At 36.5% G+C, this 24551-nt stretch overlaps 1 protein-coding gene across 5 annotated transcripts in view; it reads right to left on the reverse strand.

Moving 5' to 3' along the window:
• Nucleotides 1-3926: 3926 nt before the first annotated feature.
• LOC150091757 (uncharacterized) overlaps nucleotides 3927-24551 on the reverse strand; it is a 144778-nt gene continuing 124153 nt past the window's right edge. For all 5 annotated transcript variants that reach the window (XM_090385585.1, XM_090385582.1, XM_090385581.1 and 2 more), the window contains 3 exons: nucleotides 23516-23618; nucleotides 13395-13486; nucleotides 3927-4161 (listed from right to left, as the gene is read on the reverse strand). In XM_090385585.1, the coding sequence (XP_090241711.1) occupies nucleotides 4003-4161; nucleotides 13395-13486; nucleotides 23516-23618 (354 nt within the window). In that variant the 3' untranslated portion in view covers nucleotides 3927-4002. The remainder of the gene's footprint in view (nucleotides 4162-13394; nucleotides 13487-23515; nucleotides 23619-24551) is intronic.

Here is a 24551-nt window from a genome sequence, read left to right on the forward strand (position 1 = left end):
TGCCTTAAGCTTTTTAATCTATTTAAGCTTTTTACTAATGATATGGATGCTTTTTTACTAAATTGAAGCTTTTTACTATGATATTGATCTATTTACTGATGATATTGATGATGGTATATCAGGCACCTGAGGTGCTGATATGCCATCATCAATATCATTAGTAAATACAGAAAACAACGGGCCCAGTTGCGTACTGTCATTAACAACACTACTAACCGTTGTATCATCTGCAAACTTGGATATTGAGTCTGATATACCTTCATCAATATCATTTATAAAATATACAAAATAACAATGGGCCGAACACTGGGGGACTCCACCAATAACATTAGTCCACAAAGAGCAGCGTCCATTGATTACCACTGCCTTCTCCCACTCAATCATCCCTTTATCCACAGCAGCAATCTCCAATGCCACACTGCTCCAATTTGTGCAGCAGTCTTCCATGTGCAACAGTATCAAAAGCCTTTCTAAGATCCAAAGATATATCAAAATTATTCTTTGCATCCTTTGTGACCACATCAATATCCAATCAAATTGGTCAGATAAGACTTCCCCTTAACAAACCCATGCTGTGTCTGAGCTACATTGGTGTGCAAATCTTAAGGATCAACACTATTTCTAAAGGTTACAACCACAAAATCAAGCAAAATAACCTGTGGTGATTTGCATAACTATGATTGTTCAGTAGAAAGCTGGTGCACATGCAAAAATTTGAATCATGATGAGAGAGCTCACATAAACAGATAAAAGCAGCAGTTATGTGCCGAATGGTGAGCACGATTGTTACAGACTTTTGATTGGTTTCATACAGACAGCGAAATGGCCAGTAGACATCTGGATGACTTTACCCGGAGTCAAATAATTGGGAAGGTCTAAGTGTGAGGCTGAGAGTTCAGTATTGCCCATAGCATCGTCAGCCTTCAGAATGACAGGTACATCTGTTCGAAGGACCAGTGGTGGTCGTACACTAAAAATGCCAAATGATGGCCGCTATATACTCCTACAGGCCAAGAGGAACTGACACTAGACAGTGGGATCCATTGCAAACAGCTGCGCAGGACATCACGGTATACTGTGGCAAGGTGACTCCACAAAGGTGGACAGTTTACCCGATGGCCAGTATGCTGTATCCCTTTAACACCTACCCATCGGAGACACCGTTTACAGTGGTGCATCAAACACAAGGACTGAACAGTACCACAATGGGGTAAGGTACTCTTTACTGATGAGAGTAGATTCAGTGTCAGCTAATCTGGCAAGAGGTTTGCACATGGTATCACCCTGCAAACATCACATATGGCGGTCGAGGTGTTATCTTGGATGGATGTACACAACTCCAGATGCTGGAAGGTGGTAATGTTACCGGTGATGTTCTGAGGTAATCCTTCCCAGTGTGCGAACCTTCCCTGCGGCTGTTGATATGCTTTTGGAAAGTGAGGACTGTTCGTATGGATTGGCCTGCCCATTCTGCCAATCTAAATCCCATCGAACACACATGGGATGCTCGGAGACTCCAAGTGGCACGTCCACACCCCCCAGAAAATGTTCACCAGCTGAAGATGGCACTGACAGGAATGGATGTTACCGCAAGAACTTGTCAACATTGTTCTGGTATGGACAGGCTGTGCAAAGCCTGCATCGACATTGGAGATGGCCATCTCTCCTACTGAGGACCACCTTTTCCCTTTGTTCCATCTTTGGCAGTGATGCATCTGTATATCACTGCAGCCAGTGCTATGTTGCCATTTTTAAATAAAAAGTCACTCTGTACCATTTTGTTTGTTGGTTTTTTTTTTTGGTAGTTGTTGGCACATTGGCTTCTGTGGCCATAATGCACCTTCCAAGGTTTTTGCAGTACTTTGATCCAAGCCCGAGGCAGGATTCGAACCCGCGACCTTTGGGTTGCTAGGCAGGCACTTTATCCACCTGGCTATCCCGGTCGGCTTTTCCATTTCCGTTGTTGTGTCGATGTTATTTCCCTCATCATTTCTGTACCTCACGAGGTTCCTTTGGTATGCTTTTGTTAATGGTATTTTTCCACTTGCTGAGACTACATGAGGAGGCATAAATTCAAGTTGAGGAAGGATGGTTGTAGGATAGATGTGCCTTCAGCCAGCAGGTGGTTGATTGTTGGAACAGGCTTCCATCCGTTGTTGTGGAAGTGGATGGGTTGAATAAATTCAAGGGAGAACTAGACAAACTCTTGAAGGTTATGGATGGGTGAACTTTTTTTTTTTTTTTAATTGGCTACTATATAAGCTTGCATCATATCCTTTGTCATTACAATTTTAACTTGCTTATCAGTGATGTTTGCAAGGTGATACCATGTGCAAACCTTTTGCCAGATTAGCTGACACTGAATCTACTCTCAGTCTTGTAACTGATGAAGGTTGTTAGTACATCAGCTTCTGTGGCCATAATGCACCTCTCATGGTTTTGTAATTTTTAAGTGTGGTCCTTGCAATAGTAGTTCACATTAATGCCCAACTTTACTTGGAGATGAAGTTCAATTGTATTCATTTTTTTTTTTTAATATCTGATTTATCTTATAAAAAGTTTATTATTGGTTTGTTCGTTCCATGTTTTTTGCCATTGTTCCTTGCTATTCACTTTGATGCGACATCTGTAGTCTGTAAATGGTACTTTGGTGGTTGATGGTATGATGCCTGTTGCTGTTTTTTCTGCATGGTCAGTTGTTCATTTCCTTTAATTCCTATATGTCCAGGAATCCAACAAAAGGTAACATTTTTGTTTTCTTTTAATCAGTTTGTTTAGGGTGACTTGAATTTGTCTCAAAGTGGGATGGAAATTCTGAGTCGCAATGCATTGCTTGGATTACACTGAGAGAGTCCGCAGAGATCAGACTATGGGTTAACCTTTGGTGCCATGTTCGGTCCATTGCTAACTTCACTGCTTGTAGTTCAGCTGTAAAGATGCTACATTCTGTTGGGAGAACTTGGGTTATTGTAGTATCAGAGACACCTGCTGCCATGCCTACTTTTGTATCGGTTTTCGATCCATCCGTATATATTTGTGTACAGTGGGTATTTCTCGAGATAGGCATCATGTAGTTGTTGAAAGCTGTTTCCTGGTAGGGAAGGTCTTCCCCAGTTATGGAAGTAGGTATCACAGACTGGTTATATTGTATCCCAAGGAGGCCTTGGTGCATTTTGTACGACAGCTATTTTTTTGAAATCAAGAGACCAAATTGGAAGTAGGTCCTTGATGCATATATTTGCTGGTTTGTTTGCTGTTGGAGGAATTCTGTACATATTTTCCCATATTTACATATATAATGTTTTGTATACAGGATGATTTGGGATAAGCAGCATAAGATAAAAGTAGTACCTGTCTTCTGAGGCGGAGTGGTGGTTCATAGACTTTGGACCGGAGAAGTACGATATGCCCCTATACATAGCGCATTATGGTGTATAGGATCTAACCATCTTAAGGCACTGGGTCTTGCAGAGCTGTAAACTGGTGCTCCGTAATTGAGTCTGGATCTTATCAAGGTTCTATACAGATGTAACAAAGTGTACCTGTCTGCTCCCCACGTCGTTGCAGATATGACTCAGGATATTCAATTTCTTTAGACAGTTTGTTCTAAGGCATTTGATATGATCTAAAAAGGTCAGTTTCTTATCAAAGGTTAGTCCAAGAAAAGTTGTGCTGGATGTTATTGGGATTAGTTGTTCTCCTAGCTTTAGTTCTGGGTCTGGGTGTAGGTTTATTTTCAAACAAAAGTGTATTCCAGTTGTCTTTTGTTTAGTGTCGGAAGCCATTGTTTTGGGTAAAAACAATGGCTTCCGACATGAAGGCTGTGAAAGGTTTTATGAAACTGATATATAGGACAACAATGAATAAAAATCATGTACAGTTCAATATTTAAAAAAATTTATTTGATTTACAGTGTAGGAATGATAATTGCACATTTGATGTTAATGAAGATATATTATTTACAGATGAAATTAAATTATGACACATTAGGCACCGTCAAGGCTACTTATGGGATATGGTACGCATCTGTTCAAGTTCTCTGCGATACTGTTCTGCTTCATTTGCTTTCTGTTGGAGCTGCGTTTTGTATTCTTCAGCCTGCCTCCTAACTTCTTCTAGCTCTCGTTGCAGCTTTATCCTTTCTTCTTCTACTGTGTCATTCTAAAAACAAAACATTTGTAATTTATATTTATTTCAACAAGAAAAGATCTCAAAAGTTAAAATATTAACTATAAAGAGAACAGATCTGCATTATCTATGGAAGATGGCTAAATAATGCAAGGAAGTATCGAGCACATGTAGTATCGACATCAAAATAAAAAGTTAATAAAATAAAATGTCTCAAGCATTAAATTTTATCTACTCTTCCAAATATTTAGAGAAATCCTCTTTAAATTTATATCTCTGCCTTTACAAGCTATTGTGATAACTTGTTCTAATAATTATTGATTACTTTTTGACTAAAGACAAATTTTCTTAATTTTAATTTCTGTATGCATTGCCTCCATCATATCTCAATCCACATGCAATGCATACAGAACAACCCAAACTTTGTTGCAGCACTACCAGGCTTTGCTTCAAAATTAATGCATATCACACATCGCAATAAACTATTTTAGAAGTTTTTTTGTTTTTTTTAATTTAATTCTTATTATGTAATTGAACAGAACAACAATAAGTTGTTCTGTTCAATTACATAATATTGGCTAGTGGAAAATATTTATATCGCATGACCTGGCTAAAGTTGCACATAGTGCACTATGCCAACTATCAGGAATTCCCACATTGCAGTTACATTGATAAACAAGAGTTAATGCTTTGTTACAAAAATCAAATATGTAAACATTTGTGAAAAAATTATATATATGAAGTCCAGATATACGTTTTCATCTTATGTTATAAACCATCATGAACAATACACTTAGGCTAAACATGAGCAGAACCACTTTGGCTTTTAAATGCATAACTTTTGACATGAAACTTGTGATACCATCATTAATGAAAGTTAAAGACAAGTTTCCTACAGAGAACCCTGGTTCATTCAGAGTACTGTGTATTGATAACGATTCTGTCTTCTGATAATTGCACCTTTATCCACTGTAGTACCAATACTACACTTCTTAACTTCTCCAAAAAAGTGACCAGAGACCCATTTTCACATTCTACTGGATAAACAAAATGACTCATACTAGTAGATAATATGCATGGGCCACACAAGTTAGTTCTCATCATGGCACATACAGCTTAGCTAACTGATTTCAGGAGGGACATTATAGTTGGATGTCACACTGATGGCTTGCCAATTCATGCAATTGCTGATAGCTTATACCACATTATGTTAAGGAGTGGTGGTTTGAAATCAGTTAGCTAAGTGAATAATCAAACTAAGTGAATAACCTTATTTATAAAATGATCTAAACCTAAAAACTTCAATTCATTTGACAAATATATGTGGTCTCAGTTTCAATCTCAATGATGTCCATTTCCAACTATAATCTGCCAAGTCCCACTTGCTTTTTCTGACAACCTCAATTATTAGTTACCCTAACTATTCACTCTGACTTTTATTTCAAAAGTAGTTATTGTGCATTTATTGTGCGTGTGTCTGTTCTAATGCTCCTTATCACAGACTTTCTAATTTGGAATCTCCTCTGATTTAAAATCTGTCTGATTCTCTCAAATTCATCTGTTGCTTCTTGTTTTTCCACTCCACTCTACTAATCACTCAGAACTCTTTGACATCCTTTCTTTGAAACTACTTTCTCCAGTCTAGCTTTTGTAATAGTGGTAATTTTTCCTTAGTGATTTTAATGTTCAACTCCAGCTTCAGTTTTCTAGTTACAAGGGCCCAAATGATTGAGATGCTATGATTTCTGCAATTACTAATGACCTTACACACACAGTTTTTTAATTTACCTACCAGACAGCCACACAACCCAACACTATTGAACGTTTTCTCACCAGCAAGCTTTTCAAGTAGATGATCAATGATAGCAGTCCTCTAGGCACTTCAGATCACAACTTGGTGATGGTCTCTTCTCCAGTGGCCATTCTCAACCTTGTATTGTTTGATATTTCAGGAATACAAAATGGAATGATCTGCACAATTTCTATTCTATTCTTGTTTTCTTTGGTTGGATTACTGTTTTAAATTATCTGATGCCAATCTTTGCTCAGATAGTGAAAGTAGTGATGTGCCAGTTATTCTTGTTGGGATGAAATCCTTTATTCTACATTCCATCATAAAATCTCTTCCCTTATCTAAACTTTTAGTTTTTCAATAAATGTGTAAAGGTTTTTCAAGATAAGAATGTAGGTATTGTAACTGGTTTGTATCCAAATCTTCAGTTTCATATTCTGCCTATACTGAAGATCATAATGGTAAAAAGTTACTAATCAGTCCAAACTTGGTTTTGAACAGGCTAAGAGTAGCCTGTTATTTGAACAGACTAAAATTTGCTTCTTGTTCCAAACAGCAATTAAACATTCTGGTCTTTTGTCAAAGCTATTGGCTATAACTTCTGTTCATCAATACTCCTGCCTTCCTTAAAACCCGATAGTTCTGTTGAATCCTCAGCAAAGACAAAGCTGACTTACTAGCATCTTATTTTATTCCCACTCTTGCACTGATTAGCTTGGTAAACCACCTCCAGTGTTGCATTATCTTGGTAAATCACCCTGTCATAAAAAGACACACTTCACTTCATGCCTCCCATGGTCTTCTCACAGGAGAATGTTAGAAGAATTCTAAACAACCTTGATTTTTTTTTTTAATGTAAACCCCAAACACGAGAGGTATAAGAACCTATAGTACTTAGTACTGTGCTTGGGTTGGAGGCTGAGAAGATGAAAGAAGATATTTCTTGACATTGGACTTGAACTTCTGTAGACTGTAATTTTCAGGAAATACGTATGAAGGAAGGTTGTTCCAGAAAACGGCAGTTAAATGAATAAATGAGGAAGATGAAAAGTTGGTTCTGTAAGTTTGAAGTTGGACAGTAAATGGATGTTGGCTGGTGGCGGCATGTGTTTGGACTGTTTTGAAAGAGAGAGAGTGGGAATTATAGAAGCCAATTCAGAAGAACAGTGCCCATGGAAGTATCTGTATAAGAGACATGCAGCAGAAACAGTACGTCTAACACAGCGAGTGGAGAGACTCTGTTACAGATGAATCATTCATTAATTAACCTAACTGCCCTCTTCTGAATGGAATCAAGAATCCTGAGAAAGGTTTTGGGGGCACCACCCCAGATGTGGGAACAATATTCCATGGCAGAGTGGATTTGCGATTTATACAGAGTGAGCAGCTGTTTGGAAGAAAAGCAACGCCGACAGTGAAAGAGAAAACCACGTTTTTTAGATGCAGAGGAAGCAATATTTGTAATGTGCTTGTGCCAAGAGAGATTAGAAGTCAGAGTAATCCCTAAAAGAGATATATCATTTTGCCTAGAAATCGGAGTATCACTAAAGATAAGCATAGGAGCAGAAGAATCCTTTTTTGCGAGATATAAGACAAGACTGAGTTTTAGAAGGGCTGAAATCAACTAAGTTGTCATTGCCCCACTGGAGAATTACCTGAAGATTGGCATTTAAGGAATTGGTAGCAGATTTTCGAGAAGTTGAAGCTGGTTGAGCAGGACGAGGTTTCTCAAAATGGAAAGTGGAATGCAATGTGCTATCATCGGCAAAACTATGGATAGGATTTCCAGTCAATGGAAGAAGGTAATTAATATACAAGAGGAAAAGAGTGGGGGAAAGAACTGAACCTTGGGGGACACCGGCATTAGTGGAGAAGTTAGAAGACAGAGAGCCATCTACCATCACCCTCAGTGAGCGATCAGAGAGAAAACTGGATAACCAATTACTAAAAACAGTTGGCAAACCATAAGATGGAAGCTTGTTTAGAAGACCTTTATGCCAAACACGATCAAAAGCCTTTGAGATGTCAAGAGCAACTACTTGTGTTTCACCGAACCTTTCCATTGAATTAGTCCATAAATGGGTAACATAAGCCAAAATATCACCAGTGGATCGACACTGACGGAATCCATACTGGCGATCGTTGATCAGATGGAAGGTTTCTGGGTAGTTTAAGAGTTGGCGGTTAATTGATTTCTCCATTACTTTAGAAAGAGCAGAAGTAATTGCAATGGGACGATAACTGGATGGGAGGGATTTGTCACCCTTTTTAGATACTGGCTGGATATGAGCAAATTTCCAAGCAGACAGAAAAACACCTTTGGAATAAGAAAGTGAAAAAAGGCAGCAAAGAATAGGAGTAAGTTTAGGAGCACAGGTTTTGAGAACAAGTGGCGAAATACCATCGGGACCTGGAGCTTTCTTAGCATCAAGATTCGTCAAAATCCTTCTGACATCGTTTTGATGGAAGACAACAGGAGGCATTGAATGGAGCGTGTTGGGAATAGTGGGAGGTGTTTTACCAAGATCATTAATACATGAGTTGGAAGAAAAATGGGATGCTAGCAGGTCAGCTTTATCCTTGGCTGAAGTGACAACAGAACCATCTGGTTTGAAAAGAGGTGGGAGCAGAGATGGGCAAAAGTTGCGGCCAATAGCTTTGGCAAGAGACCAGAATGCGGCTACCATTAGGGCAAGAAGCAAGTTTTCTACTCTTAGCCTGTTCAAACTCTAGTTTGGACTGATTAATAACTGCTTTACAATTGTTGCAAGCTTTGGTGTAGGCAGGAAATGAAACTGAAAAATTAGAAACAAGCCAATTACGATATGCAACATTCTTCTCTTGAACAGCCTTCGCACATTTATTGGAAAACCAAGGTTTAGATAAAGGACGAGATTTTAAAGTGGAGTGTGGGATAAAGGATTCCATTCCTGCAAGAATAATTTCACTGACACGATCTGAGAGAACGTTGACATCAGAAGTTTTCAAACAGTAATCCGACCAAGGAAAAGTAGAAAAGAAATCTCACAGGTCATCCCATTTTGCATTCTTGTTTCCAGGCCAGTTCTTGTAATGTCAAACAACACGAGGTTGGGAATAGCCATGAGATAAAGGCTCCATTGGAGAAGAGACAATCACCAAGTTGTGATCTGAAGTGCCTAAAGGACCTCTCACTTCGACTGTGTATTTAGAAGGGTTGTTTGTGAGAAAAAGATCAAGCGTGTTGGCTGTATGATTAGGATTGTCCAGTATTCTTGTAGGTAAATGAACAATCTGTGCTAGGTCATTAGTAATTGCAAAAGCCTCAGCATCTCAACCTGCTGGGTCGGTGTGACTAGAAAACAGAAGCCAGCTGGAGTTGTGAACATTAAAATCACCAAGGAAAATTACCTCACTGTTAGGAGAAAGTCAAGTTTCAAAGAGAGGAAGTCAAAGAGCTCCAAGTGATTAGTGGAATTGGGAGAATGGTAGAGACAACAGATGAATCTGACACAATGAGGTAGAGAGATTTTAAGCCAGAGAAGATCAAAGAGAGGAGATCCCGAATTGCCAAGTCTCTGACAGGGAATATCAGAACGGACATATGCACAAGTAAATCCTGGTGGCATATCACCACTCTTCTCAAAACCTGTGCTCCTGAGCTTCCTCCTGTTGTGTTGCCTTTTTATGCTTCTTATTTCATTGGCATTTTTTCTGCTGCTTGGAAACTTGCTTGTATTCAACCAGTTCCTAAGAAGTGTGACAAATTTCTCCCTTCCAATTAATCCCCAATTGCAATTACTTCTACTGTTTCTGAAGTAACAGAGAAACCCATCAACTGCCAACCCTTAAATTACCTCAAAACCTTCCATCTGATTAATGATGGAATTTCCAATATGGATTCCAACAGTATCGATCCACTGGTGATATACTGGATTGTTACTCGTCTGCAAAAATTTGGTAGTGCTCAAGCAGTTGCCCTTGATACCTTTAAGGCTTTTGAATGTGTCTGCTATGAAGGTCTGCTAAACAAGCTACCATCTTATGGCCTGCCGATTCTTCTTTTTTTTTTTTTTTTTTTTCATGTTCTGCAAGGAACACAAACATTAGTGGAAAGTAGTTCTTTCTTCCACTCTTTTTCTCTTATATGTTAATAACTTTTTTCCACTGATGAAAATGCTATCTAGAGTTTGCTAATGATAAGTGCACTACATTCCACCTTCCAGTTGGAGTAACCTCATCTTGCACAATTTTAACTTCTTGAACATCTGTAAATTCTTCAATGGGGCAAAGAAAACTTAATTAACTTCAATCGTTCTAAAACTCAGTCCTGTCTTTTTTTTTCTCACAAAAAAGGATCTCCTATCTCTATTATGGTTTTCTAATCTTTCTTTCTCTCTCTGAAATCAACCCTACCATGAAATATTGTTCCCATAACCTGGAGTGGTGTCCCCAAAACTTCTCTGAAGCTTTTTACTCCATTGAAAAGAAGAGCAGTCGGGTTACAGTCTCTCAAGTCTCTTTTTGTAGAGGTTCAGTTTCTATAGTATACTTTTTTTTAATAGATAATTCCAATGGCACTGTTCTTCTGAAATGGCATCTGTAATTTGTCCACTCTCCAGGCCAGTCTGCATCCATTTACTGTCTAACTCCAAACTCACAGAACTAACTTTTCCTCTTCCTCATTTATCTCTTCTGTTTTCTGAAGCAGCCTACCTTCACATGTATTTCTCAAAAACTACAATTTACAGAAATTCAAAAATTCTTCGCTGTCCATCACTGCCATAGGTTATACCTTAAAATGATGGTAAAATCTTTAAGCCAACACAACAAAATAAGTATAAAATCTGTATGAAGTATTTTCAAGTGCACCTATTGGCAAAGGTCTTTTCCTGGCGAAATTTGTTTAAAAAAAATGGCAACAAATATGTCAAATGAATTTTTTCCCACATGCATTCACTGTCATTCAGTTATGAGCATTGTTAATGACACATAGTAATGGGCAACATAATTCATAAAAAAAATGTTTCACACACATCGTTACATATGATTTCCACACAAGAAATATAAGCATGAAGACAGAGGTATTTAAATTTATTTTCTAAGGTGAAGGTGGCATACAGAAGAAAACAAGATATAATTCTTATAAAAAGGCTAGTAGGCATTTGTTCTTTTTTAAAGTATATGTTATATGTCAGTGACAGTTCGGGAAAAGTTCTACCTTAGCAGCTTGCCTGTGATGGAGAAATTGCTGTACAAGAACTTGCATTGCTTAAGCATGATATTCTAATGAAAACTTGTAAAACTCATGGAACAGGATATCCAAAATTGAAGTTTAATGTTGTCTTAATAATAATAATAATAAAAGGGTTTCAGCAAAAATAAATTCTATAACCTTTCTGAACTTACTTTGTTTCTCAGTTGAATCTGATTAAAGAGAATAAACCAATGGATTTCTTGTTATAATAGCATGTGGCTTCCAACTGCAGTTTGGATTTAGTTACTATTGCACAACACCACACAGCCATTACTAAAGTTTAATTTACTGGCAAGAACCAAACATACTGGATGACCCATCAATTCTGTCTACTCAACTCAACAACATCAATTCAACTACAGCCTGAGAAATCAACAAATGAGAGACAGTGGCAGAGTCCATTCTGATTTTGTATAACTTGGCCATTTTTTTGCTTGAATTTTCCACTCATATTAGTTTCGCAGAATACCAGTGTAGTACTGTTCAGTAATATTTGATCCATTTCTGTTTGGTTTCTCCTGCCAGACATTGAATGTCCCTCAGAGCAACATTGATCTTGTAAATCTTAATTTACAAGATGATAGAGAACCTTCCAGAATGAACCATGGCACGAGCTGCAGTGCCATGTTTTTCCCAAGCAAACACAAAATTCAATGACAGTTTGTTGCTGAATTTCAAATCTATACCAGGTCCTGTATATACATTCACTAGATATGGGACTAGTACATAAATACACACTTGGGTTTTTAATCACAAATAAGTTACACAAAACAAAGTTATATCACAGAAGCAGAAGCTTCCACATGAAACCATTTGTTGTGGATGTGAAGTACCAGTCTTATTACTTTCTTACCACTTCTCCTGTATACAGGTCAGTGTCTCTCTCCCTCCCTCCATATAATCCCAAAAAAAAACCTAATTTGTAAGCTTATATGAGGGTGGTTCAATAAAGAATTGCCCTGACCTAGCTGCAGGGTTGCTAGCCTGTTGATTCTTGGCTCAGGTTTTAGTCTTTCTCTACATAGCCACTGTGCAGATTTACACATTTTTCCCATTGATGGATGAGGCTACGGATACCGTTTATGTAAAAGTGGTGAGATTGGTCTTTGAACCATGACTCTGTTGCAGAAATGAGTGTCTCATCATCGTCAGGGAAGTGGTTTCCCTGAAGAAATGATTTGAGGGAAGGAAACAAGAAGAAGTCCGATGGTGCAAGATTGGGTGAGTAGGCTGGATGGGGCAGTATTTCATATCCACAAGTGGCTCCTTGTGTTGTTGCAATTTCAGAAGTGTGAACTGGGGCATTGTCTTGAAGCATTCTCACACCTTTGGACAACATGCCACGCCTACATGTTTTGATTTTCTCCAGTAATTTTGTGAGTAAGTTGGCATAATAGGCACCTGTAATTGTTCTACCTTTCGGCAAGTAATCAGTCATTATTATACCTTTGTCATCTCAAAACACTGTCAGCAAGGCCTTTCCTTCTGATGCTTGGACCCTTGCCTTCTTTGGGGAGAGTGAACCATGATGTCGCCATTCCATGGACTGCTTTTTACTTTCAGGGTCGAAATAGTGTATCCAACTTTCATCCTAAGATAAGAGAAAAAGTCTTCCTCATTTTTTTGGCACAGGGCTACAACTCGTGATTTCTGTTATCGATCAGCCTTCTGGAAACCAGTCAATAATCTGGGAATCCATCTTGCACTCAATTTCTGTAAATGGAGTTGGTCACGAAGGACTGTTTCAACAGAGCGCACACTAATCTTCACCTCCTAGGACAATTCACGCACAGATATTTGGCGATCTTCCACGATTAATGACGACCACTTTTCTGATCGTGCTGTCATCAATGGCTGAATGTGCATGACTTGGAATGGGCTCAGATTCTACCGATGTCTGACCACACCTAAACTGTCTATGCCAGTACTACACAATACCATAGGATGGGGCTTCATTCTTAATTACAGCAGTCATCTCTTCGTGGATTTCATTAGGAGATTTCCCCCCTTCAAGAACAGATACTGGATTACAGCTCTGGCTTCAACTTTGTCCATGATGCTACTTCGTCACATGTTCAGCTCTGTAAGAGAAAAACAAATTAAGGGCTGAAATTTTACACCTTTAGTACAGAGATATGTATGATGCTACACACAATATATCATGACTCTGCGATATGTGGAAGTAGGTGAGGGCAATTCTTTATTGAACCACCCTCTTGTATATATGTACAAACTTACCGGACATACAACTTTTCCATTTGGTGTAGATTTTGATTGTTCTCTAGAAAAAGAAGACAACCTCGGCCTTTTAACTGGTTGTTCTCCTACTTCTGAAAAAGAACACAATCTCTGTATAAAACTGTTTCAGAAACTTATCCAGAATAGATAATTTAAAGCTAAACTGCATGAAATAAATAATTCTCACTGATGAGATACATAAGATGTTTATGTGATTATAAGATGACTAAATTACTTGCATTGAAAATACATATAATTTAGTCATTGTATAATCACATCAATATCCCATGTCTCCTTTGCTCGAGCAAATTTTATATCATAAAAAAATGCCAATTTTTTTTTTTTGTACCACATCTACAAGTAGTACATACACAATTGAATCAGGTTAAACTGGATTAAATAGGCAAACTCCATGAAGCTGGATGGTCCACTTGACAAGATTCTAGGACAGCTGGCCAACGTTGACACCACTTAATGGCGGCGATGCCCACAGCTGTTATCCAGGTTCTAGAATATCGAGACAAACAGAGCATGAAGACTACATATAATTCACTGGCAGCTATGGCTGATAACTACCTGTTTTGAAGAGGATAAGTGATTATGTTAATTCATATTTGAGATATCCAGTATCAAGTAGGCAACTGGCATAGGCAGTGCATTTATATTGTGTGCTGAATTGACTCTACTCACCATATCTCATCACATACAGTAATGTCAAAGGCAGTTAGCTAGACGCTTGACTTATTACTGTCTTTAGTGATAAGTCAAGGTGATTTTATCACAAGGATCTCTGTGGGTGGTAAAGCTTTATTGAAAGAGGTACATTCAACAAAGGTTTTCAAATGATATGGGGTGTACCATTTCTTATAACCAACCATTCACTCTCAGTTTTTGTTCTAGGTAATCTCACAAGTTGAAATAATATTGAAACGTTACTTAAACCTTATTTCTTCCAACAGTTACATAACCCTTTTCTAAAAGGACCCATACCGCTGATTTTTTATTTTATAAGACAATTCCTCTGCAATGCCAATATACTTCCCAGACCTGCTACATCCTGTGATATTTCTCACAATGGAATAGAAACTCAGAATCATGTCTCAACTGAAGTGGGGGGAGGAGGGGGGAAACAAAAAAACTTTTTCTGAGACTAACATATATTAGAGCATGGGCCAAAATTTTACTCTACCTAGTCCTGTGACTGCTTTGTTCAAGCTTGATGGTGAATTCAAACAGGTTATTCAGACCTGACTTAAACCCACCTTTTTTGCCTTTTTTTTTTTTTTTTTTTTGTAGTAACCCTATTCAAACCTCGGTTATTTTTATTTATTTATTTATTTTTTGGCTGTTTTGAATTTACACCAAGGAAAGTAAGGCCAAGAAGCATCACATACTATGATTATAAATCATATTGTTCATGATCCAATTCACCTATTTTTCTGGATGAAAAACCTATTGTTCCAAAAAAAAGGGGGTGAAGGGAAGCCATGCAACCCTTGCTCAAGGCTGATTAACTTGATCATGGCATGACAAAAGCCATAAAAGTTTCTCCCATTTCTAGGTTATATGCTAGAAAAATAAATTAGTAATCTTTGATTCAGAGAAAATATAGCACCTACTATGGAGATAAGATTCCAGTGGTTAGCAATACTAAAAACAGCACAAATCAGAACATTTTGATCTTTATTCACAAGGATCTGTGTAGTCTAAAGCTAAATTACTTGAGATAAATAATTCTCACTAATGAGATAAACTAAACAATAGTTAGTGATACATTTTCCAAACCTAAATTCAGGATACACAGTATTGACAAAGATTTCTTCTGATTTGTTCTTTTTTTTTATACATGAAAAACAACAGTACAAAAATTAAGTCACATAGAGCAGATTGCTTTCATTGAAAAGAATAAAAGCACAGAAAAAATACAAAATTCACTTAAAAAAATGCTTATTTATTATCAGTTCATAAGACATTCATGTTTTTATTTTTTTCATTCATCTAGTGTTGAATTTATAGAATTTTGCCACACAACTGTTCAAATAGTCCAGCTTATGTAACAATTCCTTGCCTTTACAAATTAATGTGTGCTACTGCAATAAGACCTAAAAATATCAGGCAGATGGCTCGAGAATTGGCAATTTATATTTTCTCAAGCATCTCTTGGTAAGATCACTGAGTAATTCATTTAAATTATCAATTAGTAAATTAATAAGAGGAGTTTACCTCAATATAGTACGTGGAACACTTCCGTATGATACCCTCCAGAAATTAAAACGGAAAAAACGAAAAAATCGACAACTTACCGGTACATTAAAGTAAAATATAAATAATTAAATAATCAATTTAACACAATTCAAAATCAATTCAAAACAATTAAAATTCAAATTAACGCAATTAAAAGAATCTAACGAAAATATTCAAAATGATATTTTCGTTAGATTCTTTTAATTGCATTAATTTGAATTTTAATTGTTTTGAATTGATTTTGAATTGTGTTAAATTGATTATTTAATTATTTATATTTTACTTTAATTATTTATATTTTACTTTAATGTACCGGTAAGTTGTCGATTTTTTCGTTTTTTCCGTTTTAATTTCTGGAGGGTATCATACGGAAGTGTTCCACGTACTATATTGAGGTAAACTCCTCTTATTAATTTACTAATATTATTATCAACGTAGAACATATTGAGTATTTCAGCTCTGATTCATACTATCTATTTAAATTATCAATAGAGATTTTACACTGTCATAGGCATTGATGATTTTTTCAATCCCAAAAAATAATTAATGGTTAAAACAACAACTTTCAGTTGCAATGCTAGTATCTAAAAATGAGGATGAATTGGCAGGTTTCATAAGTTTGGAAAATTAATGATCTCACAATGGAAATTTTCAAATATATGCAACTATCTATGATCTGTAGATATATTCTTATCTCATTCAACTAGTTTTCTTTAAGACATGAACTAAGGACAAAAATTTCATTACAAAGATCGTCATACAACAAAGTGGAGAAAAATTTTTTATTGAAAAGTAACACGAAAAACAAAATCCAGCAAAAAAAAAAAAAAAAAAAAAACAACCTTATTTATTATCGGTTAATACAACATTTATGTTTTTATTTTCATCTGTTGCTGAGGTTTATAGATAGTTTTTCCACAAATATTTGCTAGAGTAACTTAGGGTACCCGATAATTCTTTGCTTTTATGAATCAAGGTGTGTTATTGCTATGCATATGAACAAAGTAATCCCAGAACAACATAGCAACTGGGTGGTACCACATTTAAGGCGGTGGAAAACAAAAGAGACTTAGGGGTAATTGTATAATCTGACATGAAGTTCTCTGAGCAGTGCAGACAGACTGCACTGTACAATATACAGAAATTTTGCTAGCAGTGACAAGGATGTGATTATCCAATTGTGTAAAAGTCAGGCCACATTTTGAGTGCCGCATACGGGTCTAGAAGCCACATTTTAAGAAGGATATGGATCTGCTGGAATGGGTGCAGAGAGGCACAATAAGATTAGTCAAGTGCACAAAAGAACTGGTCTTTCTTACCATGAAAGACCAGTTCTATAAATTGTAGCACTTTGATGAAACTTGCCACATGCAAGGAAACTTGCAGTGTTTAAGGCTTTAAATGGATTGAGTAAATTAAATGCTGATGACATCTTTAGTCTTTCTCACACAATTCACATAACTTAAATTGAAAAAAAGGATAGCTTTTTGCAAAAGCTATCCTTTTTTTCAATTTAAGAACAATTTTGCAAAAAGGCAAAAACTTGCTTTCAGCCAGGCAGTAATTGATTGTTGGAAGATACTGCCATCTGGTGTGGTGAGGTGGCTAGTCATAAATTTAAGGAAACTTTTTTCAGTGTTTTTTCTTTGCTTTTCAGTTTTAATTTTTGCATTTATTGCTATATAATGTGTTTAGTAGACTTTTATTTTATAATAATAAGAGCAAGATCTCCAGTTCCTCTACTTAAATGTGGTTGGAACATTAGAAACTGCTGAGTCTAAATGTAGCAAAATGTAAGTCACAGTCTGCTGACATCCATTGGGAACAGCTTTATCAATATTGTGTTAACTTCTTCTAATATAAGGGTAAAATAAAAAAAAAAACATTCCAGATAAGTTAGTTAAGTTGTAATTTTCTAGTCAATTGAAATTCAAAGCAGTACAAACAAATTCTGTGATAACAGAGCCACTTCAAGAATGACTATACAGCTGTAAAAATATCTACGGTTAGCCTGAAAACATGAGGTCATTAATAGTAAACCTTAAATTGTAGATAATACCATTTATATAGTTTCAGAAACTTTCCTTACTAAGCAAAAAATACTACTCTAATGAAGAGGATTTAAGTGGAATGTAGGGATGATTCATTACCTTTAACAAGAGCTAAGTAATATCTTTCATTTTTATCAACAACAAACTGACAGGACAATTTGTTCTGTTGGTAAATTTTCATTAAGTCAAAATATTTGATAACTTTACAGTTATAATTGGTGTTTATTTCTTTGCCCGCCTTTTTTCACTTTCTTATTCCAAAGGTGTTTTTCCTTCTGCTTGGAAATTTGCTCATATCCAGCCAGTTCCTAAAAAGGGTGACAAATCTCTCCCATTGCAATTACTTCTACTCTTTCTAAAGTAATGAAGAAATCAATTAACTGCCAACTCTTAAACTACCTAGAAACCTTCCATCTGATCAATGATCGCCAGTATGGATTCCGTCAGTGTCGATCCACTGGTGATATTCTGGCTTATGTTACCCATTTATAGACTAATTCAATGGAAAGATTCGGTGAAACACAAGTAGTTGCTCTTGACATCTCAAAGGCTTTTGATCGTGTTTGGCATAAAGGTCTTCTAAACAAGCTTCCATCTTATGGTTTGCCAACTGTTTTTAGTAATTGGTTATCCAGTTTTCTCTCTGATCGCTCACTGAGGGTGATGGTAGATGGCTCTCTGTCTTCTAACTTCTCCACTAATGCCGGTGTTCCCCCAAGGTTCAATTCTTTCCCCCACTCTTTTCCTCTTGTATATTAATGACCTTCTTCCATTGACTAGAAATCCTATCCATAGTTTTGCCAATGATAGCACATTGCATTCCACTTTACATTTTGAGAAACCTTGTCCTGCTCAATCAGCTTCAACTTCTCGAAAATCTGCTACAATTCCTTAAATGCCAATCTTCAGGTAATTCTCCATTGGGGCAAAGACAACTTAGTTGATTTCAACCCTTCTAAAACTCAGTCTTGTCTTATATCTCGCAAAAAAGATTCTTCTGCTCCTATGCTTATCTTTAGTGACACTCCGATTTCTAGACAAAATGATATATCTCTTTTGGGGATTACCCTGACTTCTAATCTCTCTTGGCATAAGCACATTACAAATATTGCTTTCTCTGCATCTAAAAAACTTGGTTTTCTCTTTTGCTCTCAGCGTTACTTTTCTTCCAAACAGCTGCTCACTCTGTATAAATTGCAAATCCGCCCTGCCATGGAATATTGTTCCCACATCTGGGGTGGTGCCCCCAAAACCTCTCTCAGGCTTCTTGATTCCATTCAGAAGAGGGCAGTTAGGTTAATTAATGATTCATCTCTGACAGAGTCTCTCCACTCGCTTTCTCATAGATGTACTGTTTCTGTTTCTGTTGAATGGATAAATGAATGAATTCATTTATTCATTCAACTGCCGTTTTCTGGACCAACCTTCCTTCATACGTATTTCCTGAAAATTACAATCTACAGAAGTTCAAGTCCAATGTCAACAAATATCTTCTTTCGTCTTCTCAACCTCCAACCCAAGCACGGTACTAAGTACTATAGGTTCTAATACCTCTCGTGTTTGGGGTTCACTTAAAAAAAAAAAAAATTTGTTCTGTTGGTAAATTTTCATTAAGTCAAAATATTTGATAACTTTACAGTTATAATTAGTGTTTATTTCTTTGCCCTTTGTTTTAATTCTGGGTGAATTATAGCATTGTACCTAAGATTTCTTCTAACTGGAAGAAATTAAATTATAATGGTAAAATAACACTTTCAATATACTGGAAAGCACGATTTACTAGATTTTTTCTGCCTCCTCCCCTTTTTCATCTGTTTCAAATGGGTTGGTCTTTGCTTGCCTTCAAGCTGGGGTTGTAAGGATCTTAATGATATGACTGATTTCTATATAAATCCTAAGTATGCACTTTTACTATCAGATGAATTCTGTATGTGCTTTCATTTCATTACTTAAGAAAGCACAGAAAATTTTAACTAAATAACATTTGTGACTGTTTATTGTTTAAGCATTCTTGATACATATTTAGATTTAAAATTATTTGCAGGCTCCTAATATTTGAGTATATATCCATTTCTCTTAAACTTCCTGAAAGTTTGCCAGTCCTTTAAGCAAACTATAAAGTTCTATACATAAAATATTCATATTCATTTTCTTCGTGTGGAGGGCAAAAGTACACTTTCAGCAACAGCACCTTGTGTGATCACATCTATATAGCATTCTAGCTAATTACAAGAGGACTTGAAAATACACCAAAAATAGAGATATTTGGATGTTTATTTATTATTATTATTATTATTATTATTATTATTATTATTATTATTATTATTATTATTAGCCATATGGTGCAAGGAAGCCTGAGGCTTATGCTGCACCAGCCAAAAAAAAAAAAAAAATTTCTGAATTCACCTGAGAGAGAGAGAGAGAGAGAGAGAGAGAGAGAGAGAAAGGAATCACCAAGAAAGAGAAGAATGATGATATCCAGCTCAGCACCCTGGGTGTGCCAAACCCATACTCACCAGATGTGAGCCCCTTCACTGAAAAAGTGCTATCAGCACTGAAAAAGTGAAAAAAGCTAGCTTATACAGAATCAGCAAAAAAAAGAAAAAAAAGAAGCATCTATTCAATGACTTGTTTATTGTACATTCATCTTTATTCACACAAATGTTGTTATTATAATATAATGCCATATTAGCATTGGCATTAGCAAGGGCACATGATGCAAGAAAGGAAGCTTATATAGCATCAGCCAAAATAAAAAAAATAATAAAAAATCCTTATTTCACCCATCCCCTTGCTACAAATGTTTGTCAAATTCTGCCTTGAATCTATTTAAGCTATCAACTTCTACAACGACAGATGAAAGTTTGTTCCAGCAATCAACCACCCGCTGCTAAAGGCAAACTTCCGCACATCTATCCTACAACCGTCTTTCCTCAATTTGAATTTATGCCCTCTCAGGCGATTATTCTGAGCAAGAGAAAGAATCCCATCAGCATTGAGCATGCTCAAACCATTCAAGGCTTTATACATCTCAATCAGATCACCTCGCAGGTGCCTAGTCTCCAGACACTGTAATCTGCAAAACTTAAGCCTTTCTTCGTAAGAGCAACCCTTTGTTCTGTTCACTAATCTTGTTGCCCTTCTCTGTACTCGTTCCAACAGCTCTACATCCTTCTTAAAATGAGGCCTCCAGACCTGTATCCAGTACTCAAAGTGTGGACCGACCATTGCCTTATACAAGGGGATAATCACCTCTAGAAAATCCCTGCTAGAAAAATTCCTGTATATCATTGACAAGACACCATGACACTATGAAGTTTTCTGAGCAGTGCAGACAGTCTGCACTGCTCAGAAAACTTCATATCTGCCTGCACAATTACCCCCGGTCCTTTTCATTCTCTACCACTGTCACTGTGGTAATGCAGAGTTGATACGTTACTCTGGGATTACTGCTTCCCATATGTAGTACTTTACATTTGTCAATGTTTAACTTCATTTACCACCTCTCAGGCCATCTGATCAACTTTTCTAGATCCTGTTGCAGCAGAGTACTGTCATTAGTGTCATTAACAACCCTGCCAACCTTCACATTGTCTGCAAACTTGGACATTAAGCCTGATATACCATCATATTATTTATTGATGATGGTACGTTGCTTACATAATGGAGAATGTAACCAGTTATGTGGCGACCAATTTCGGATGCAAGCTGTTGTCAACAGCTCGTGGTAATGTGCTGCCTTATTTGACATTCTTGGCAGATGCTCTTCTACATTTGTCCTATATACATACATTGCACACATGTATCTGCCCATTCTATCATCTGAACTTCACAATGGGAACAGGAAGAATATGAATATATATTTAAAAATAGTTCTTAGTCAATTATATAACTGGCACACACACACACACACACACACACACACACACACACACACACACACACACACACACACACACACACACACACACACACACACACAAAAGAAGCAGATATACATCTAGCAAGGAAAAGATTTCTATATTAAATGAAGTCCAAACAAAATTATATTTCTGTGTATTTTAATATGCACAAATATATTCCTGTAATTATCAAAATGGACATATGGTAGATTTCGACTATTAACTAATCCATCAATATATTCTACTACAGCTTCCCCTTTTCAGAGATATACTTTTAACTGATAGAAACAAAATTACTAAAAAACTAACTTTCTCTGAAATATAAATATGACAGGCTGTCACCAAACTTAAAATGAGCATATAAAACAATCAAACCTTTATGTTCTAAAGTGGATACTGAAGATCACATTATGCAAGAGAGCTGCAAAAGTGAATGCCAGTCGTGGTTAAGCTATTCTCTGGCTGTGACATGTCATAATAGTGATTTACCATAAGAAGTCATTTTAAAATGATCAAAAATTTATGATAAAACAGGCTGCCATTTTAAATTATAATGTAAGTGTTATTTACAAGTGTGATAATTTAATTTGCAGACTGGTGCAAGGTTTTATGTTTACCGCATGAACTTTCCATAACTGCTGCCGCTGGAGGAGATGCTCTCCCTGATCGCCACTGAGCAGATTCTGTGTGCACATGCCAGTACTTGTTGAGCTAGTGTTGCGTGAAACGAGTTTTTTTTTTTTTTTTTTTTTTTTTAGCTGTGTCATGATTGTTTTGAAGCAAGTATCAAATTGAACGGTGATATGTGATTTTTCATTGTGTCAGATGGGGCTTAAATGCATTGTAAACAGTTAAAGGGATGAATGAAGCGTATGGTAATGAGTGTCTTGGTAGGATGGCCATATTGGCCATCCTACCGAGACATATCCAGTGGCAAGGTGTGTTTGTTTTAATTGCAGTCTCCAGGGTTCTCCTATATGCTGCTGTAGCATCTGAAAAGGCATAAGGCCAGTAAGTATATGTATGTAGCTGTATAAGTATATGTGTTGTTATATTGAGTGATTGAGACCTAGCAATTTCGCAGCCAGGGGACACCCTGACTCCCAACCTTGGCCATGTGGAGGTGCACCAGGGACCACTTTCTAGTTGAGACTATCAGGCGAGCCTGGGCGCCCAAAGGTATTCAAGGAAAGGAAAAGGAATTTAGAGGGAGAAGTATGGGAGTAGGAAAGAAGGAAGGAAAGCAGACGGAAAGAAAGGGGATGAAAGAAGAAGAAGGCAACCCCCAGAAACAGAAGAATAGGACAGAGATAGAGTAAAGAAGAATGGGGATGAGAGAGAGGAGGCATCCCCATGAAATAGAAGAATGAAGAATGAAAGAAAAAAGAAAAGAAAGAGTAAACTAGTGGACAGAAATTCTCTATCATATTCCAGTGTGACTGAACCTTCCAGAGTGAAATGACTTCTCTATCAAGACAATGCCAGGCCCCATACAGCTAATATTGTGCAGGCAGTGATCAGTGCCATAGGTGCTGAGGTTCTGCCACATCCCCTTATTCACTGAACTTAGCCTTTGTGATTTCTTCGTTTCCACATCTGAAGAAAGCTCTGAAAGGCAAGCTTTTTTCCTCCTGACACAATAATTCTTGCAGAGCCACAACGGAAGCACTTCACAGTCTTTCAAAAAATGGCTTGCCAAAAAACATTTAATGTGTGGGTATGATGTGGCAAAAGTGTGTGAAGTTCAAGGGAGAGTATTTCAAGAAGGAGAAATTTACAGAAGATTCAGATGATGACAATTAAGATAAGATCTTGTACCAGTTTGCAAATTAAATGATCACCCTTCATACATTCTATCTTTAAATTTTTAAAACTTTTTTTAAAAAGGAATTCTCTTCAAATAATTTTTTTTTTTAAATAATACCTAATGTTTGTGCATTCTGATTAACCACCACGATTGGTGCTGACTGGGAAGTGGTAATAATGGACGGCAAATGGGACTGTTCAGCTACTATAGTTATCACTTTCTGAAAGAAATATCACAAAAATCAAATATTAATCAGAAAGTAATCAACACTGAAGTTTTTAAAATGTTACACCATTTTGTCATATAAAAACCAAATGCAATCAAAAATTTTGATAAATGCACTAAGATTAAAAAAAAAAAGTTACATAAAAAACTAATCATTACTTTACTAAAAAGCTAAAGTGAAGTCACTTATTGACATTATAAATGAAACATCATTCACAAATGCAGCAAGCTAGCACTGCTTGGTAAAAACATTCATACCTTTCTGACAACTGCTAGTTTAATGAATCCTAAAATTGTTACTACTCTATCTCCAGAAAAGCCAGATATATAACTCTGTGGTCCTTATCTCATTCAAAATAATTTCCACTTCTCATATAGCTTTCTATTTGATCACCAATATCAAAGATCATATTGGCTAGAACTTATGTCGTAGCTACAAAAACTAAAAAAAAAAAAAAAAATAAATAAAATAAATAATAACAACGATCTCAAAGATACAGGTTGTCTTGTATTTTCTGACACACAGTTACTAACACCATAACATTCTAGCTTGGATATAAGCTTATCAAGAGTACTGATCTATTGTACCTATAAATTTCTTGGATTCTTAAGATTCATTTGTTTAGCAGAACAGAAAACAAAACTCTGTTCTTCCCAGCAGAAAACTCCACTACCTTGCTCTGAGAATAACTCAATAATAGGATTTTACTAATTTTATGCTGGTTTTCAACACACACACACTAAGGTGCAAGTAGACATTGCTGACAATGGATAACTAAAGTTATCATCTCAGGGACCTTTCTGGTTTGATTCTCATCTTTATCAACTGTTATTCTCTCTCTCTCTCTCTCTCTCTCTCTGCAAATCATTTTCCAACTTTCACACTATCCAGATCACTTTGCTTTGTGATTTCAATGTTCATAATTAC

The sequence above is a fragment of the Mastigoproctus giganteus genome, chromosome 1 (genome assembly GCF_048544385.1).
Source record: "Mastigoproctus giganteus isolate SK-2022 chromosome 1, ASM4854438v1, whole genome shotgun sequence".
In the NCBI taxonomy this organism is placed as follows: domain Eukaryota; kingdom Metazoa; phylum Arthropoda; class Arachnida; order Uropygi; family Thelyphonidae; genus Mastigoproctus; species Mastigoproctus giganteus.